General features: G+C 42.4%; 1 protein-coding gene across 1 annotated transcript; it reads right to left on the reverse strand.

The window, feature by feature from the left end:
- Positions 1-278: 278 nt before the first annotated feature.
- On the reverse strand, positions 279-10,657 carry sik1 (salt-inducible kinase 1). Its single transcript, XM_085249254.1, has 14 exons — positions 10,379-10,657; positions 9,668-9,863; positions 9,435-9,551; positions 6,536-6,599; positions 6,179-6,340; positions 5,552-5,676; positions 5,331-5,454; positions 5,022-5,242; positions 4,506-4,655; positions 4,304-4,414; positions 3,964-4,189; positions 3,631-3,885; positions 3,311-3,500; positions 279-3,196 (listed from the first exon to the last, which is right to left on the reverse strand). Exons 2-14 carry the CDS (start codon positions 9,818-9,820, stop codon positions 2,686-2,688), a joined length of 2,409 nt encoding a protein of 802 aa, XP_085105380.1. The 5' UTR covers positions 9,821-9,863; positions 10,379-10,657; the 3' UTR covers positions 279-2,685.
- Positions 10,658-18,465: the final 7,808 nt, after the last annotated feature.

Genomic DNA, 18,465 nt, shown 5'->3' on the forward strand with positions numbered 1-18,465 from the left:
TTAGTATATGAATATTGAAATGCTAGAACGTGAGTGTGCAGCCACTAAATGTTGCTTAATTCCAAGGCAATGCGACAGATCTAGAGACGTTCATTCTCCATCCTGATGGCCTGAAGGTGTTTTCTGAATCTCTGAGAGTTTAACCTCAAAGTTTAAGCTGTAATCTTGAATCAAAGAGATCTAAATAAAAAAATTAGTCATCTACAGAAATGTAAACAGTATAGAGGGGGTTAAAAAACACATCCTGCGGTTTAACAAGAAGTCAGACCACAAAAGAAAATGTTTAGGAAGTGAACTTTATTTAAATAAATAGCCACATAAATAAACAACTTTCTTCAACTAACATTTCTTCTCCTTCCTTCCTCCCTCCTTCTGTTCCTCTTTATAACCTCACACACACACACACACACATCCACACGCATGCATCCATACACACAAAGACGTGCTCATGCTCACACAGTCAAGTAACAAATCAGGAAAAAAACAAAAAAAACATGAAATACTTCTTATCCAAAGTTTATCACAAGGGTAATTTTACAGGTTTGCATCGAAAGTCTTAGTGTTTCAAAAGATTTGTGATTTTTTTTCCCATCATGAGAAAAAAACGAAAGAAAAAAAAAAAAGAAATATGAGTAAAGTGCAAATCTCGCTTGTTTAGATAGCAAGTTCAAAGGTCAAAGAAAATATCAAAGGGGACGTCTGAGGAAATGTCCTGTAATGGAGCCATCGATCGTTTTTTCTTCAATGTGGGGATCAGAGAGGAGGGGCTGGGGGTGGGGCAATCTGACTGCAGTTTGTTCAGGCAAAGGCACAGGTGTTGAAGTGAGTGCAATAAACCGAAGGGGGGGGGGGTCAATATAATTTCAAAAAAAGAGCTCGAAAAGACACAGCTCTCACCTACAAGATGTTTCACAGACATGAGACAGCTAACTACACTCACATTAATACACATCTGTTACAGCTTTCAAACACCTTAACTCGACTGCCTGCACATGCAATTCAGTGCAGGACATCTGTGTCTATTTCAAGCTACTACTGAGCAACTGAAGAAAGTTCCACTTCCTGCACATTATGGTATTGCTATGTTCTGATTGTTTTCTTCTTCTTCTTCTTTTTTCTTTCTTTCTTTTTTTTTTTTTTAGAAAAGTACAAAACAAACACTACCATGGTCCTCATAGTAACAGCTAGAGATACCCACAATACACGTAGCATTAGGATTTGGTGGCAGCGGGAGTTTTTCTTTTCTTTTCTTTTGTCTCACAGCAAAAGGCTAAGGAGATCGTGTGAAATTGGTTCGCTACACCACCACGCTACATCTTGGAGACAGCATTCAAAGAGGAAAGTCAGTAGTGTGTCTTTTGACAGATCCTCTATTTCTTGTGCTGTTGAGTCTTTGGTAAAACCCAAATTCTTCCTTTCGGATCTACAAGCATGCTGTGTGAATAAAAAAAGCAAAAAAACAAAAAAAACAAAACAAAACAGCATTTTGAAATGCCTCGAGCCTCTTCTCTAAGTCACTACAGTATCATAAGAAGTACCTCTTCTAGTCAGCTAGCTAGCACGGCAAGATGAAACACACACACACACAAAAAAGAAAGACGAACACAAAACCTCAGGCAAGTACACGTGGAGTTTTTGACCATCCTATGTTAAGCCTCATTTCCATTGGTTTCTTTCATGTAAAATATTGCACTGTTCCCACAGTCTTTGTTCCGTACGAAAAACCCTCTTTCTCTGATATTCAACTTGCTCATTAGCATTTAAAGGTTTTTCTTAACCTTTCCAAATTGTTGCCTGAGGAGGTAGTAATAGCATCTAAAAAGAAAGGTGCTTATCAGACAAAGGAGAGGGAGGGGTATGGATCCACACATGTAGGGTGCTACCAGGCTGACTGATGTACCTGCTGTGCTTTAACTCAACCAGCGAAACACCGTCTTCGCTCAGTTTTGGCTGATGAGGGTGTAGCAGTCTTTTTGCAGCTTGAGGTAAAAGCAGCGTTTTGCGTCACTAAAATTAACAATCTTGCACAGAAAAAACAAACGGGGAAAAAAAAAATCACAGTTTCAGTAAAAATAAAAATCGTCTCCTTCGGTGTGAGTAAGCTTAGGTTACTATACTGCGTGTTCACTGCACTGCTACAGAGAAATGTCTCTTCAGGAAGGTGAACAAAGTGGGGAGACTGAAAATAATATGAATTTTGGTCTTCTGTCCAGGCAAGTGAAAAACACTGAGAGCGCTTACACAAGTGGCAAAAAAAAAAAAAAAAACAAACAGGAAAAAATGGAAGAGCGAACTTTCCTGTTAAAAAAAAGATCAAAAAGTAAATCTAGACAGCATAAAAATATGAGAGTGACTCAGCAATGTCAGCTATTCAAGTGAGTCCATCGGAGCCGAGGAGAGTCTGTCAGTCTGTTATTGCTTCTCTGGCTGTTACGAATCGAACACTTCATCCAGAGTTTGGTTTATTGCTTAGTCTTTAGCTTATACGATTAGAAAAAACACATACACACAGCGAACACGTGTGCAGACACATTCTCACGTGTACCCCATAAAGACAAATTCGTCACTTGCGTCTGCTTTTTTTGTTGTTCTTCACTTCTGCTCTCTTTTCTTCTGCGCTCAGCATCAAGTCTTTTTTGGCTCTTCCACCAAGAGAACATTCGCCGGTCTCGCTTGGCCGATGATTTACTTCACCATCACACAGCTGCTGAGCTGCTGCTGCTGCTGTCCAGACATACCCAGCTCCTGCATGTCGAGGTCTGTGCCAGAGACCGAGCCCATCCTCCACATGGCTGATTTGGACAGGATGGGGAAATTGCCTTGTGCTGCAGACTGTTGACGGAGGCCAGTGTGGTGGTTAGGGTGGGGTTGCTGGCTGATGTGTAGACGTGCCTCGAGAAGGTAGGCAGCAGAGGCCACGGGGGACAGAGAAGAGGAGTAGCAGGGTGAGGATGAGCAGCCTGTGGCGGAGGTCTCGAGGGTCTGTTGCCAGGGACCCTGCTGCAGACCCACTGAAGCCTGCTGAGCAGGCAGGACGGGTTGAGCAGGGTTGTCAAACATGGAGGAGGAAGCAAACACGGTAGTAGGCGGAGGAGATGGTGACTGTTGGTGTGCCAAGAAGAGCAGGGGCTTCTGTTGAGGTCCTGTCTGAGGGGCTTGGACCTGAGGCTGTGGTTGGTGCTTAATCTGCAGCATTCTGGGAAATGAGATGAGATTTGTTATCAACAGCTCGACTTGGGGTTCAATTGTTTGTAGTTTATGAAATTAACAATCCCATAATGCTTTGTGCTCCTGCAATAATGTGACTCACCTTTGCTGGTGCAGCACCTCCTCCAGCATGCTGCGGTGCTCAGAGAGAGCTGGACCCAGTGACCCCCGGCTACCGCGGTTACAGGAGGGTGATGGGGCAGCCTGCCTCGTCAGACCCTTGATCTTATTCAATCCCAGAAGTCCTTTAGTGCGCGTGTTTTTCCTCAGCTGCTGGCGGAAAGCTTTGAGGCCTGCGTGAAGGCATGGGAAACTGTTATGCAATGCAGCGTTGATCCTACTACATGGTACGTGTGAGAAAACCTGAATACCAGCTTAGGCAGGTGGCATACAGGAAATGATTTCACGATCATGCGTGTGTACCTTGTGTGAGGGAGGTGTCAGAGGCTCTGCGACCCTCCTGGAAGCTGGCAGGGGGCAGGCTGCCCTGGGCCTGGGGCAGGAGGTGGGAAGAGAGAGCCAGGGGAGCTCCAGCAGACAGCAGAGCTCCTCCCTCAGCCCCCGAGGCCCGAAGTGTTGCCACCCCACCTACAGCAGCTTGCAAAGTGGGGGCAGGACTGGAAGAAGACTTCAGGCAGCTGTCAGAGGAGGCACCGTCTGAGGGGCTGACCACGATACCTAAAGAAACAGGAGAGGTCAAGACTCTGCATCGCTATAAGAATGAAGAACATGCGTGCGCATGTATATTATACTAACATGGAGGGTTGCACTGGTGGAAACGGGCGGAGACCTCAGCCAGAGTGTGTCTGCGAGAGGTGGTGGTTGGAGGGAGCAGGGGCCCAAGAGTTTGCGTCGCCTCCTCCTCCTCCAGGTCTCTGGGTCGCACCTCTTCGCTGATGCTTGTCTCCAGCAGGCTGTTGGGTGAAATGGAGCGGTTCCAGAGCAATCTGTTCAGACTGGCCTCCACTGGAAACACTACACGCTGAAAAGGAAGGAGGTTGACTGTTAGCCACTGACTGCTAGCAGGGCAGGGTGCAGCTTTTGCATTTGGTCTATTAATATAGATGCAAGAGAGCGTGCTATTTAAGAAATTTACCTGAAACAATCCAGCTTGGTCACACTCTACCTCTGAGTACACAGGGGGGGTGTTTTTGGTTGGAAGTGAAAACGCTGTTGTTCTAAAACTCTCAGTGGACTCCATGATCACCTAGAAGGAAGCAGAAAGCACAGAGATTATTAAACTTCATGCAAATAAGAATGGAGATTGATAGTCAGCTACATGCAGCTATAGTGCTGACCTCTGGGCTTGTGGAGTCGGAGGTGCTCCTTGGTCTCTGGCTCCATGTTCCACACTGGCGGCTCAGCTGCTGTGCACGATGCTCCCGCACTCGCTCCAGTAGCAGGTAGTAGATGGCAGAGAAGTGGTTGTAGCTGCTGCTCTGCAGAGACTGAAGATAAGGTCAGAAGATTAGTCATTTTGCCATTTTGTTTACTTTCTGTGGCTTGTAATGACAGTTTATAACCAGTGCTCTCTCTTTATAGCTTTCTTTAGCACCTCTTTAAAACTTTTAAGGGAAAGACAAATATAGCTGCATATATCTGCATTTATATATTTGGAGATGACAGAGTGAGAAATCTATATTTAAATACAGAATAAGGTCTTTGAAGGAATACAATGTAGGTTCAACTTAAGAGAGAATGAAAACTTAGCTGCAGCCTACCCGCTGCCTGTAAATCCGTAAACTGAGTATTTTTACTGTGACTGCAATACTTTCATAAAACCACTAAACACATTTTGATTCTTGTTCAGTCACCTCGATAGTCCTCTGACGGTCGATGCCCAGTGTGTTCATGATGCCCAGCACGGGTTCGCTGTAGTCGCCCAGGTTGGAATTGTACTCCGTGAGGGGATGGCTGAGGATCTGGTGGGCAGCTGACGGATCCGCCATCATCCAGCGGTGTTGCTTGATCTGAGCAATGCTGATCCTTTTGGCTGGATCCACCACCAGCATTTTACGGATCAGATTCTCACAGTCTAAAGTACGCAAACAGTGAATGAGTCTCTGTATGTAGTTTACACCGTTTTAGTAATTTGCGGTAACTGTTGTTGGGATAATTTATACCTTGTGACATAAAGAAAGGGATTCTGAATCGTCCCTCGGTGACTCTCTGCCGGAGCGCGGGAAGGCTGGCTCCGTCGAATGGAAGAGAGCCGCAGACGAGGACATAAAGCACGACACCGAGACTCTGCGAAGCAAAGAGCAAAAAGGAGAATGTAATCACGATTATGTAAATGTCATCGCTTCCTCTGTCAGTAATGCCATATTACATTCCCGGAGCTTACCCAAATATCCAGCTGAGGCCCCTCATACTCCTTCCCTTCAAACACTTCAGGGGCAGCATAAGGCGGGCTGCCACACCATGTAGACAGAGGCTCCCCTGCATTGTAGAAGTTTCCAAATCCAAAGTCTGCACACAGACACAAGTGTAGAACAACTTTTTTTAATCAAACTTGTTTGCTTTCCATTCCAGCTTGAAGCGCTGCAGGCCCTATAGCGCAGATTTAGTACTGTTCATGGTGTGTTACGTAATTTATCATCATGAGATATTCATCAACACTTCAAAGTAAGCTCGGGTTAACATATCTTCTCATACAAAAGACTGACTGTTTTCCTGTTTCTGATAATTTGGCTCTACAGTTTCTTCATGTAAAAGCGTGTGATTGTGTGCTGAGCTCATTTCCTCTGGTTGATGCTTGTCTTAGTAAAATGGGTGAATAATTAACATTTAATTAGCACATAGATGGCACAACAATGATTTAATTAGAATCCCAGAGCACCAAATACGTTCTTCAGGCGTAAACTGAACAGAATACAGAAACAGCAAGTAGGTACAGAAGGACGTTGTTGCATTAAAAACCATTAACACTGCATCTTATCACCAGCCAACACTAAGAATATGATCGACCTACCGGCCAGTTTGATATTCATGTTGGCATCCAGCAACAGGTTCTCAGTTTTTAGGTCACGGTGAACGATGTGGTGCCGATGGCAGTAGTCCACCGCGGCAAGGATCTGCCAGAACTTCTTTCGTGCTTCATCTTCACTCAAGCGGCCATTTGAGGTTAGGTGGTCTGCAGGGAGAGAGGATCCAGACTATCAGGATCAGACTCTTAGGAGGGTCTATTATGAAGTTACTTCCTTTTTCCATGCTTTTATTTTGCCAGTGGCCTTTTAATTGTCATGGAGGGTTAAAATTAACCTCTGTGTTTCTGGGTGTGCTATGTACCTTTGTGAATGCAAATGAAAAGGCTTAAGGCTTCACTCACCAAACATCTCTCCATTCTTTGCATACTCTGTCACAATATACAGCATGTCTTTGGTCTCCATGACCTAAGAGAGAAAAAGAGAAAAAAACAATGAGTGTAACTGTGTCATGGATAACCATATTTCAAAGTTCAAGTTGTTCCCAGTGTTTCATTGTAGCACATTCCAGCATTTATAACCACCACATTCCTCATTTGCAAATGTCTCCATACACATAAAATTAAAAAAACACCAACACCCTGTTTTCCATTATATGCCCTGTTGCATAAGTAAACCGTCAGTGACTTCCCGTGCGCATTTTCCTCATGTCTTAAAACCCGTTTACACACGTCAATACAGACCCAAAAAGGAATGCGTAACATTCAGACTCAAACCAGCTGATCCAATGCTTGGGAATGTTTTTCTTGAGGCTGATACCAGCTGGCAGTGGATGCTAGTGTTGAATTTCAAGCTTCCCCCTATCTCTTTATATCTATGAAAACAGAGCGGGGCACATTCACATGGGCTGTTCACATGGTGTATCAGAAACACTCAAAGTGCAATCACTCAGAGCTCAATGCACTTTGTGGGACGGAAAGACGTAATTCCCGGTTCTTTCCTGGAGCTCACACAAGGCCTCCGTTTCCCATGAGAGCCCTCAGGGACAGAGCAGTTGAGCTAAAAAGGTTGCACAACAAAGCAATTATCGTCAGATGACAAAGTCCTGTCTGGATAAAGCTGCTGGCCAACTCCTAAATTGAATGTCACCAAATTCCAGTGAATGGCGGAGCTTAATTCTTTTCAGCCACCGGGTCCTTTAGAAAACCAGACAACGGTGATTCAATACACCAAGGTCCCCAAGCGGGCACAAGTCTTTATCTGCGAGATAGGGCAGCTCCCTGTCACCTTGAGGTGCAGCTGACGTCACTGTTGCGAAGAACAGCCATGGCGCGTCAAGGGCCCCTAGTCACCCCCGAATAAAGATAAACCCTTTAACATCCATATTGGACTCCTCGTTTTCCATAAGGTCAATTTAAGGTTGCTAAAAGCTGCATAATGGGAGCATAAAATTAAAAAAAGAAAAAAAATCCATGAGATTCCAGTGGAATTTAAAGCGATAAGACGGGAGGTTTATGCAAACAAACAATGAGCGGGAGAGAGACTTCAATGACCTTTCAGTTTAGAGGAATTGTTTTGGTTCCCGTGAGACAAAAACAAAGTGGAAGCAGCAGCTGATTTATCGTGAGGTCTCCCAATAAACTGCAGGGATACTAGAGGATGTAATCTACAGATCACAAGATGGTCTTATGTCAGTACCCTCCCTTTGTGCAGGAAGGAGAAAGAGGAGGTGACGAGGGTTGCTAACAACCATCTGACTAACATCACCTTGAACAACCCAAGGCCAGGAAGAAATTAACAAGGGACAGAGGACAGACAGCACAGCAGTGATACAACACCACAAACCTACAGATTATCATCTCGCTCTATCACAAAACAAAGACTGTCAGATCAAAAATGGTCTTTTAAATAAAATTGGTTTTTTTTATTATCATTCTATCTTTTAAATTAATGAATTCCATCTCATGTTTTTTCCACATAATCTAACTGAAGTGTTAGGCTTCGTTCATGGTTAATCTGTCTTTACACTCACTTGACGCATCTGAATAATGTATAAAGCATGAATGCCTTTAAACTATTTTGCATATTGGTGTGTGTCAGAAGAGACGATCATGTACTGGGGATTTCAATTTCTATTTTATTTGTGCTTACACATCTTAAGTGATGCATTTTTCTGTCTGCATTATGGTTAATTTGTTGAGTGGTTGGATGTTTCTTTTTCTTTTTAACATATGAAAAATTTTGATATCCTCTTTGAATTGTTTGTACCATCAGTGTGAAGCATTAAAAATGTCTGTGTGGTCTTGTGAGATGAATAGAAGGAGGTTTCTAAATAAAAAATAAAAAAAAATAGTGGACATCTATGATGTTCGATTTCTTTATTACGTTTTTTCTCTTATAGAAATTCCTAGGAATAATATTATCCCCTTGTTTCTGCAGTCTAGACATGATTTCATGGTAAGAGCTGCTCAGCCATTTAAAACCAGATACAAACGAATCCTGAAAAGTAGCAAACAACAGAGAACAAAGCAAAAGGCAGAAAAAAATCCAGAATGAAAAAAAACAGAGAAAGGGCATTGTGTGTCTGTTTGCATGGGTGTGTGTTTGTTGCCAGACGCGTGCCGCGGTGCTTGCGAGGTCAGCTGAGGGGGGAAAAGCGGATTCTTTCGACTAAGTCTTCAATTTGATTAGCAGTAAAGCAGCGCTTTGCTGTGGGGTAGCCTTCACGTGACATGCACACACATTGCAGTGGTTTAAACAGGTGCTAATTAGGCTTAAAGTCCAGACCTGTGGATGTTTTGGTAATTAGTCGCCTGCCTGCTCTGTTTCCCATATCTCTGCCATCACCTCTTCCTTCAAACAACTGAAGAAATCTTAGAAATGCAATGCTCTTAGCAGCGGCTGGTACCGATGACTGTTCTCTCTCTAACAAGCACACATACGCATACAGGGAGGTCAAAGGGGATTGCACTAATGCTGTTCTGCAGTACTTATGACTCAGTATACTCTGAGAATCGGCAAGCTGGTTAAAACCAGGCAACAAATGGTCCTTAAAGGCAGTGCTCTGCAGCGCACCAGTGCTGTTTAAGGGAAAATATTTTTTTCCTCAATTTGCAAAGGCTTCCTTCCACACCAGAGCATTTTACTCAAATGCTCATGCATGCATTTAGACCAGCTCCCTGCAGACCAGCATACAGTCTGGCTACCGTGAGGGCGTAACACAGGTTGAATTACACACGCAGCATTCTGCACTGCACACAACGACATTTCAGAGAGCAGAGAGAGGTTAGCCACAATACACACCTGGTAGAGCTTGATGATATGAGGGTGGTTCAACAGCTTCATTATCTGCACTTCTCTGTAGATCTTTTCGAGGTTGGAAGGATTCAACCTGGTTTTATCGATAATCTTGATTGCCACCTTAAAAATGGGGGGGGGGGAATCGTGGTTAAAAATTGCAAATTTCAAAAGAAAGGCCAGAAAAAAAGCTGCAAGTAGAAATTAATAATATTAACAATGATATTAAAGCAGCTGACCTGTGTTTTAGTGACTTTGTGCCTGGCCAGTTTCACCACTGCAAAGTTCCCTTTCCCCAGGGTCCGGATGATTTCATAGAAGCCGACCTGCAGCGGCCTCCCCTGGGCAGGGCTCGACTGAGCTCCCCGGTTGGTTTCTGTCATGATTACCATGGCGTACCAACAGACTGGGGTTACAGCACTGTGATAAACGAACCTGCAGAGACAGCGGTGCACATTACTCATTTTATTGCATTTGTGTAAAAATTCACTTGCTAGAAGCTTTTGTTCCGCGTGTAACGAGCATTTGGTCCTGACTGTTTGAAAACACAGACGAATTAAAATTATTATATGATCACTTTATCGAAACATTGTTGGTGTAATAAACGAGTTAAGCTGGAAATACGACTACAATCTCGTTACAGGTGTACAAATACGTGTAATATATATAAACAAGCCCGCTGATATTCATTCATTGGGTACAAAGAGATCTACACAAATAGGTTTCACTAACCTATAAGAAAAAGCGACACTTTCACGACCATTAAGAAAAAGAGGCTGAATAATACGTAAAAAAAAATAGTATATATATACATGTAGAAAACTAAAAAAGAGAGAGAGAGCGAGAGAGAGGCAGAGAGAAAGAGACTTTGGCTGAGTTGTAAAATTACCAGTTTTTCTATTAAGTGACAATGAGCCAGTAAAATGTGAGTTATCGAGAGTAATTCTTACCTTACAACGATAATAACCACCTTCTCTCACACTTCAGGCAGCTCTCGGACGAAACGTCAACCATTCCACAAACAGAGCTCCGGATAAACAACGAGACAAAAAGGAAAAACTGCAGGCAACACGCGCGGGGTAACTTTTTCCTTTGACTTTCTACAACAAGTCTTGAGGCCGGGACCAGGCTGCGGCCGGTGTGTGTGCCTGTAAGCTCCGCCGGAATGCAGAGCTGAGGGCTTCGGCACTCACAGGGGGAACTCCTCCTCCTCCTCCTCCCTCCTCTCCTCGCCACCATAACAAATTGATACCCACCTTATTAACGTCACACCCGCGTCAGAGCTTCGAGCTGGGTGCAAGGCAAGGCCGGACCCGAGCGCAAGGAAAGGGTTGCTGGGCAACCGCGCGGCTCGGGCGCACGGTGACGCGAGTGCTGATGGAGGGGTTGCTTGGAGATGGGGACGGTGACGTCAGTCGTAAAGATGTGTCACCATGTGATGTTTCCCTCTGCCGGGCTCGTAGCTCGCGGGCTCTCTCCACAGAGCGGCTGCGCGCGCGGCTCCGACAGGAACAGAAACAGAAAGCAACTGGTGTTCGTCAGCCGCGCGGTCTCTGCTGCTCACGGAGCACTTTAGACTCTGCTGGGCTCGGAAAATACAAACACAGAGCCAATAAGTGCGCCATTACAGTAATTATTGTAAATTCAAATAATGCAGTCAGACTTTGAATGCGTTATTTTAATTTACAGTAATTACTGTAAGCCGATTAGGCTGAATTTATACACACACACATATGTGTGTGTGTGTGTGTGTGTGTGCAAACCATAACATAGTAAAGTACATTTAATAAGCAAAGTCAGTTATAATAAAAACCTTTGCTCAACACTTTGACCATTTGACTTAGCAGGTTAAGGAAATTTAATCGAATTTAAATACAATTTAGAAATAGTTTGAGGTGATGGATCATTACATGTGGCATGATCCACATAAAATGCTGGTAAACCATTAGTAAAAATGGTAATGGGTTCTGAAAGTTTGAAATTATTCATTTGCTATGAATCAGATTATGTGAGCTACAAGTAAAGCTTTTTTTGTTTGCTTTTTCTTTCTTTATGAACTTGTGGGTGGCCGATAGGAACGCCACGCTGGATCTTGGGGTAAGCTAAGCCCCCCCCCCCCCAATTTATTCTGCTTCTGGATTGTTTGTGAAACATCGCCTTTCCCTGGAAATGATGGACACAGACCAGTGGATGTGTGCTGCCGAGTTTCAGCAATCAGAGCAGCTGTGTGTGTCTTCCTTTCCTTTTCCCTTTGAGTTGCAGCTTAAGGCTTACTGAGGGATTTTCCTGCAGACGTGCACTTTTGCCAGTCAACATGGGGGGAAAAGAAAACAGCTGAGGTCATTAGTATAAATCCAGGTTACATCCAATGCAAGTTAAAGATGTTGTGGTTGAGTGTGTTTCTGCTGTTGCTATGCAAAGTACTCCTGATTACCAAGCAGTCAAACCGAGAACATATACAAGATGATGGCCAAAGACAAAGTTAGAAAAAGAGTGGCAGAACTTAAACAGAAGGAGAAACCTGCAGAGTCTATGTTATATTAATGGACATGTAACGCCGCATAGTATGCTCAGAATAAAAGCCGGTGTAAAATACCAAATATCGCATTCAGTAGAGATGTAGACTCTTCGCTCACGCAATCTGAAATGTTAAAGGAATGCAAATCACATGCAAAATGTCCCAACTGAAAGGTCACACAATATTTTGATGCACACTTGCAACAAAACCACACAGCCCACTCTGCTTCTCATCACGCCAGTTTCATAACCAAATGTCTACCTGATGTTATTTGAATGTGCGCCTCACTTGCATGTTGCAGTTGTTGTATTTCCTGAGTGTGTGCAAAGCAGGCAGGCACAGTTATATAAACTGTGTCGTGCTGGTGCCAGAGCTCCCTTGTCTGAGCGCATCCTGATGTTTCACATGAAATTTTTGGATTTAATACGCGTACAACGGTGGCCACATGACAGTATATTAAATTCACCTTTTTATTTGTCGAGATTCTGGGCTCACACAAGTCACAACGTCAGGAAAGGTTTGACCTTATAAGAGTGATGAGATTGGCATTTGAATCAAAAGGTCTAATTTAGATCAATTCAGATCAAGTTAACTTTAGTTTGCTGTTCAGACTGGCTAAAAAAAAAGGGTGTTAAAACAGAAAGAAAGCTGCACCTGACACAACTGTCATTGTAAAACCTTACAACTTTTTCCTAATTTCCCACTTATTTGTAGAGTCAAGGTGCAATGGGTTCATCCATATGCATATAACTTTAGTGACTTTAAAGGAGAATAATTGTGCATGCATTCATAGAAGAAACAGCATTGCAGAAGTAAGGTAAATGTGCATATATATTTACATGCTAATGATGGAAATCATTGTGTGAGTGTTCCTCCTATATGCTGCTATAAGCATAAGTGAGGCCCTTTATTTGCTGCCACTTCCACTGGCACGTTCTCAAAGAGAAACAACTTCCCTTTCTGGAAATGACGTGAGTGGGATCCCTTTTGCACGCGTGAGGCTCGTTTTTTGTCTTTCACACACACAAATACACACACACAGACACTGCAAAGTTTCTCATGATCTGAGTTGTCACAGTCCACATGCTGTTTTTTCATCAGTGTGGCTTTGTGCTTGCGTGTGAGTGTTTATCGTGTCAACATTGATGCTGTTAAGGTTGAGGTATTTCCTGTGTGTGCACAACAGAATTTGTTTTAATTCCTGCTATCAGTCGTTTGCAAAATATCAGCAAAGGACGCATATATGTTTGACTGACTAATGATTTTCTTTTATCTTACTGATATCGGTTCTTTATCTCAGTGATATCTGTTATCGTTACATACTGAAACAGGTGACTAATCAGGCACATTACACTGCATGGTGTGCTGCCGCAAAGATGAGGAGCCACGAATTTAGTTGGGTGGTTTCTCATGTGCTCCTGTTGCCCTTTAATCAAAGGTGGGCGCGCAAAGGTCAAGGTGAAGGGATATTTCACTTGCTTTTAGCACTTATTTCAATATTGCGGACTGACGGTAAACAGGGGGTGTATGACAGGAAGTCGTGAGTCACAGCTTCAAACCCGTGGATTTTCTCTTCTGCAGCATGCTGAGTTATTTAGGTTGCACCCTCTCACTAAGTGCTCTCTAGATCACCGGAAAAATGTGAATAACAGCAGGAACGCGAACTTCAAAGAAGGTAAAAGATGTGATTCCCTCAAAGTGAAGATCAAACATTTGCTTCTGTTAATCGGTTGTCGTGCCATCACATCTAACTAAATTTAATAACGTTGAAGTGTCCCCGGATGCTGTCTTCAAATAAAACATATCGAGGTCCAGCGTGGTCTTCAAAGTCAGGATCACAAGACAGCAGAAAATCCTCTGATAGCAAGGTGTGTGTCTACATCATAAGATTAAGCCCAATGCTGGGGGAGAAAACAAACCACACATATTTCAGGATGATTAAATATGAACACAGGCCACAGGTACTACTTTTTTCAAACCTTCAACATCCAGTGAACATCTCGCTGTGAAATCACTTTTCTAAAAGTTTTACTATGGGGTATACTGTCCCCTTAAAGACCTCTCACCACACACCACAGAGACTTCAGTGTGACACATCACAGCTAACTGTAACACGGTGCTCACAGAAATGTGTTTTGAACCTCACATTGCCCATCTAAAGAGTTATCCCGGCCCTTTCCGAATTTTACATGATTTCCCAGGTTTGCTTTCTAGGCTGGCAGTCTGGCTCCAAAACAGCGTAAGTGTAAAAACAGAAGAAAATACTCACAATTCTACAGGGAAGCAATCAATTGATAGCAAAAGCTAATTTAGAACAAGGTTGTTTTAGACTGCAATTTGCATTTGAATGAGAAGTACCTTTACTTTGTGCTGTTTTTCTTCCAAACTTTTAAGCTGTTGTTTTATTCTCCTCCACTTCATGTAAACTATTTAAAGATAATGCATATAGTAGGTTGTATTTTATTGAAGACTAAAGGTCTAAAGCTATGCTAACAGCTTATTGAGATAGCATTTACTCACAGGGGTCCATGCTATTTAAACTATGCTGATATTTTGGGAGCTATCACGCTACCTATGGATTGTATATAAAAGACAATGTACCAAAGTGCCTTAAAATTGTATTCTTTCCAATGGCCGGTGGGGGTGACTTCTCTGACTGCAAATGCTGGAAAGCATAGCAGCCTGTTGGGAAAATCACCCTTCAGCCTTTGATGACGTCAGAGAAATCATGTCTTAATGAATACAGTGTGATGGTTATTTTGTAAGTTATGGTCACTATTAGAGTTGATGCAGGGTGTTGTCTTTGGTCGGGTCTCTCTACAACCCCTGTTCTGAAATTTTTTTTAATGCTGTGTAAAAATAAGAATGCACAACATTGTTATATTCACAATACAGCATACAAAACATATGAAATGTTTTAATTGAGACAGTTTACTATTTCATGAAAAACGTTAACTCACTTTGATTTAAAGGCAGCTTCATCTCCCAAACACAGTTCAGAAGGCTGGAAAAGTAAGTACTCCAATTTTAACATTTAGATGAACTAGAAACGGGTCAGTAATCTGTCAAAAGAGTATCTTTGAGAGGCAGAGCTACTCAAAATTATTGGTTCACCCATCGGCAAAAACAATATTAGCAAACTGTGGAATAAGAACAAAATCTTCAATACAAAATTTATATTACTTTAAATATCTCATTATCTGTAGTACATAATATTATGAAAGATTCATAGCCTGGATAAATGTCTACGTGTATAAGAGGCACGGCTGAACATCAGGTAGTACTGCATTAAGAACAGCCATGACTCTGTTGTGGTAATTACTGCATGGACTCAAGAACACTTCCAGAAATTACTGCCTGTGAAATCAGCTCACTGTGGCATCCACAAATACAGATTAAAGTGCAATCATGCAAAAAAGAAAGAAAAAAAGCCATATGTGAAGATGATCCAGAAATGCTGCCATCTTCCCCGAGCCTATGCTCGATTGAAGTGGACTGAGGCAAAGTGACAAACTGTTCTGTGATCAGACAAATTTAAATTTGAAATTCTTTTTTCAAAGCCACACCGGACTAAAGAGACCACCTGACTTATTAGCAGCTCTCAGTTCAAAAGCCTCTCTCATCTCTAATGGTATAAGGAATGCATTAGTGCCTATGCTGGGCAGCATGTTCATCTGGAAAGGCACCATCAGCTTTGAAAGGTAGATACAGGTTTTAGATTAACATGTGTTCCCATCAAGAAGCTGTCTTCTTCATCCTTGCATATTTGAGCAAGTCAGTGCTAAAGTGCATCTATTACAACAGCATGGCTTCACAGTAAGGGAGTTCGGGTGATTTCACAGTGTATTGCTTTTTCTGTGTGCTTACCATCTTAGTGGTGCAGTTGTGAGCACTCTTGTCTCACAGGAAGAAAGTCCTGATTTCAAATCCACAGGCTGGCCGTGTCTGTGGCTGTACATATAACTCATCCTGTGAGGACTTTTTCAGACTACCCAAATAACCAGTAGTTAACCTGTCAGTTCACTAGTACAAAGTCTGCGCGATGCCTCATTGCACCAATTTGTGGGAATGGGCAGGTTATATTACAGCAAATGAACAGCCATCCCGTTTCTTCCCACTTGCAGGCTCCAATGAGACAGCAGCACCCCTGCCTAAACCAAAAAGAGTATTTACAGCAGTGAGGATGCAACTAAAGCAGACCTTCTGCTGCTTCATAAATTAGATTTGAAGAAAAGGAAAAATTGAACAAAAGGAGAAAAAGGAGAAGTAGATGCATTGCACGCAAAGTGATCGCTACACTGAAATGTTTCCATGTTAAATGTCATGCACGACATACAAATTAGTGAAAGGCCGTTGGCGTTGTTGTTTTTCGACTGATGCTCAGTGGTCACAAATGGCGCACAGTGGTATGTAAACACCTTTAAACTGTAATTTCACTCCCTGTGAAATTTCATCAAAATACAGAACACACGCTGCGCTGTTCTGAATGTAGCCGTCCTGATTGCTTTCAATTTCTCTCAGGTCACTCCCCTTCTGCCCCCTCGAGTGGCTCTCAATAACTGCCTCCTGCATCCATGTCAAACGTCTGGCATGAACTGAACAGCAGCTGGCTTTCGTAATCACCACAGACACACTCTTTAGCTTTTGTGTTACGGTCACACGTATGAGCCAACACCTGTCGGAAAAGCAGCAGAAGCCGTTTAGCTGAAGTTTGCTGTGAGATCTCGTCTTTGATAGCCTTAGATGCTAAAACATGCAGCTCTTATCGTCCTGCCTCTTTTCTCATAAATATGGCAAAACCACAGGAAATAATAGGCCTGTTCTTAAGGCACATGTGCAAAACATTTGGGAGTTCGCAATAACTTGAAAGCTTAACTGTGTAAACACACATACATGTGCGCACACACATCACTGACAGACGTCCACAGCCGATGCGCTGTTCGCTGACCCTGACCCATTTATTCATTTATTCGGCTCCTTGTTTTTGCAAACTTCAACAGTCTGTGAAAAGCTTCTTTGTCTGATCATTCGGTGTCATTGTATCTTGTGGAGCACAGGGGTTTCATTCTTCTTTGGCAATTAACGCTGGTCTGTCTATGCTTGTTGACTTTGGCAGGCAGAGGCTGTCCTCGTGAGCTTGTGCGTCAAGCTATCATCCAGGAGGTCCAGGACTAGCTCTGCTCAAACAAACAGTTTCAGTGATGAGGGCCTTACAGATCTCTGACTCGCTCAAAATCACGCATTAGTCCACATTTCTCTCTGATTTTAGAGTTTGTGGTTGTAATTCCCATAAAAATGATGTGGGAAAAAATCATTAATTTGAGCTTGAGTTGTTTATCCATTTGGAAGTAATCGAGTTCACAATGAAAAATCCTCTCATTTTGGTGGAGATATTCTCAGTATTACAGAGTTGTCTTCAAAATTTCCCATCAACTTGTGATCTGTTATATAGTAAATATATTATGGTAATCAGCTGGATACTTTCCCACAGCAGCAGTTCAGTGTTACAGGCCCCGAGGGTGCCTGGAGCTACAAAATGCTTGATTGATGCGAATGGCTTTTGCAGCATTAACAATCATACAGGCGAATATAGCCAAACTTTTTTTTTTTAACCCTTGTATGGTGTTCGGGTCTGTGAGACCCGTGTTCAGTTTTTTTCAAAAGAAAAATTAAACAATTAATTATTTTTTCACGTGTAAATGTGTTGTGTCTTTCCACTCACTCCACTTGATTATAACTGATTTATTTATAACATTTTATATAAAAGAAAAACGAGAAGCACATTAATTCATAAATGTGATCTAACAAAGGTAAAGGGAAAAAATTAACCATGTTTGCTGTTCATATGTCAACAAAAATACGAACACCACACAAGGGTTAAATGTAATACTTAAAGCATTTGCTGGTTGTGAATGGTGAGGAGGGAACAGCTAACTGAGAAGCATAGTTAACAAGAAGATATTTTCACTGAAGTGCATTTTGAACATCGTGCACATTACCAACAGGTAACCACTAAACTAGAACAAACATCAACCTCTGGAGCTGAAAAAATAAGACAATGCGGATGTAACAAACACTGCAGTTCCTCTTGTGGCACCTCTGGTTCTTTGTTGTTGTTGTTGTTTTGGGGTTTTTTGGCACCACGCTATATTTTAACATGGGAGTCTTTTTGGAACAAGTCTTGAGTGGCCTCTGAAAAAACTGCAGTTCTGTTTTGGCTTTATTTGCCACGTGGTGTGGACATTGAGTTTCCACCCAATAGCCCTCAAATTACTGCATAATTCGAGATGTATAAGATTCCAGATTCTGTTAAATTTAACATGTTACATTTTGCTCATGAAATAAAATTACATTGAAAATTTACATGTAATTAAACCATTTATAGTCAGGTTAACACTTTATAACATGACCCATAACTAAGGGCGTAATTCCCCTGGTAATTATTCCCAATTATTTCTTTGTTTCCTGACTTGTTACCCCCTTACTCTAGCATACCTGCCTTCAGGTATTTGTAGGTAA

Source organism: Mchenga conophoros, linkage group LG16 (assembly GCF_057382185.1).
Source record: "Mchenga conophoros isolate Kocher_MC1m ecotype Shallow Benthic linkage group LG16, M_conophoros_male_GT1.1, whole genome shotgun sequence".
Taxonomy (NCBI): Eukaryota; Metazoa; Chordata; class Actinopteri; order Cichliformes; family Cichlidae; genus Mchenga; species Mchenga conophoros.

Excerpts from the sequence above, each read along its gene's own strand:
- sik1 (XM_085249254.1), bottom strand. The coding sequence starts at position 9,820 with ATGGTAATCATGACAGAAACCAACCGGGGAGCTCAGTCGAGCCCTGCC. Across the intron at positions 6,341-6,535 it reads AAAGAATGGAGAGATGTTTG|ACCACCTAACCTCAAATGGC; the intron begins GTGAGTGAAGCC and ends CTCTCCCTGCAG. Across the intron at positions 5,677-6,178 it reads CATGAATATCAAACTGGCCG|ACTTTGGATTTGGAAACTTC; the intron begins GTAGGTCGATCA and ends GTCTGTGTGCAG.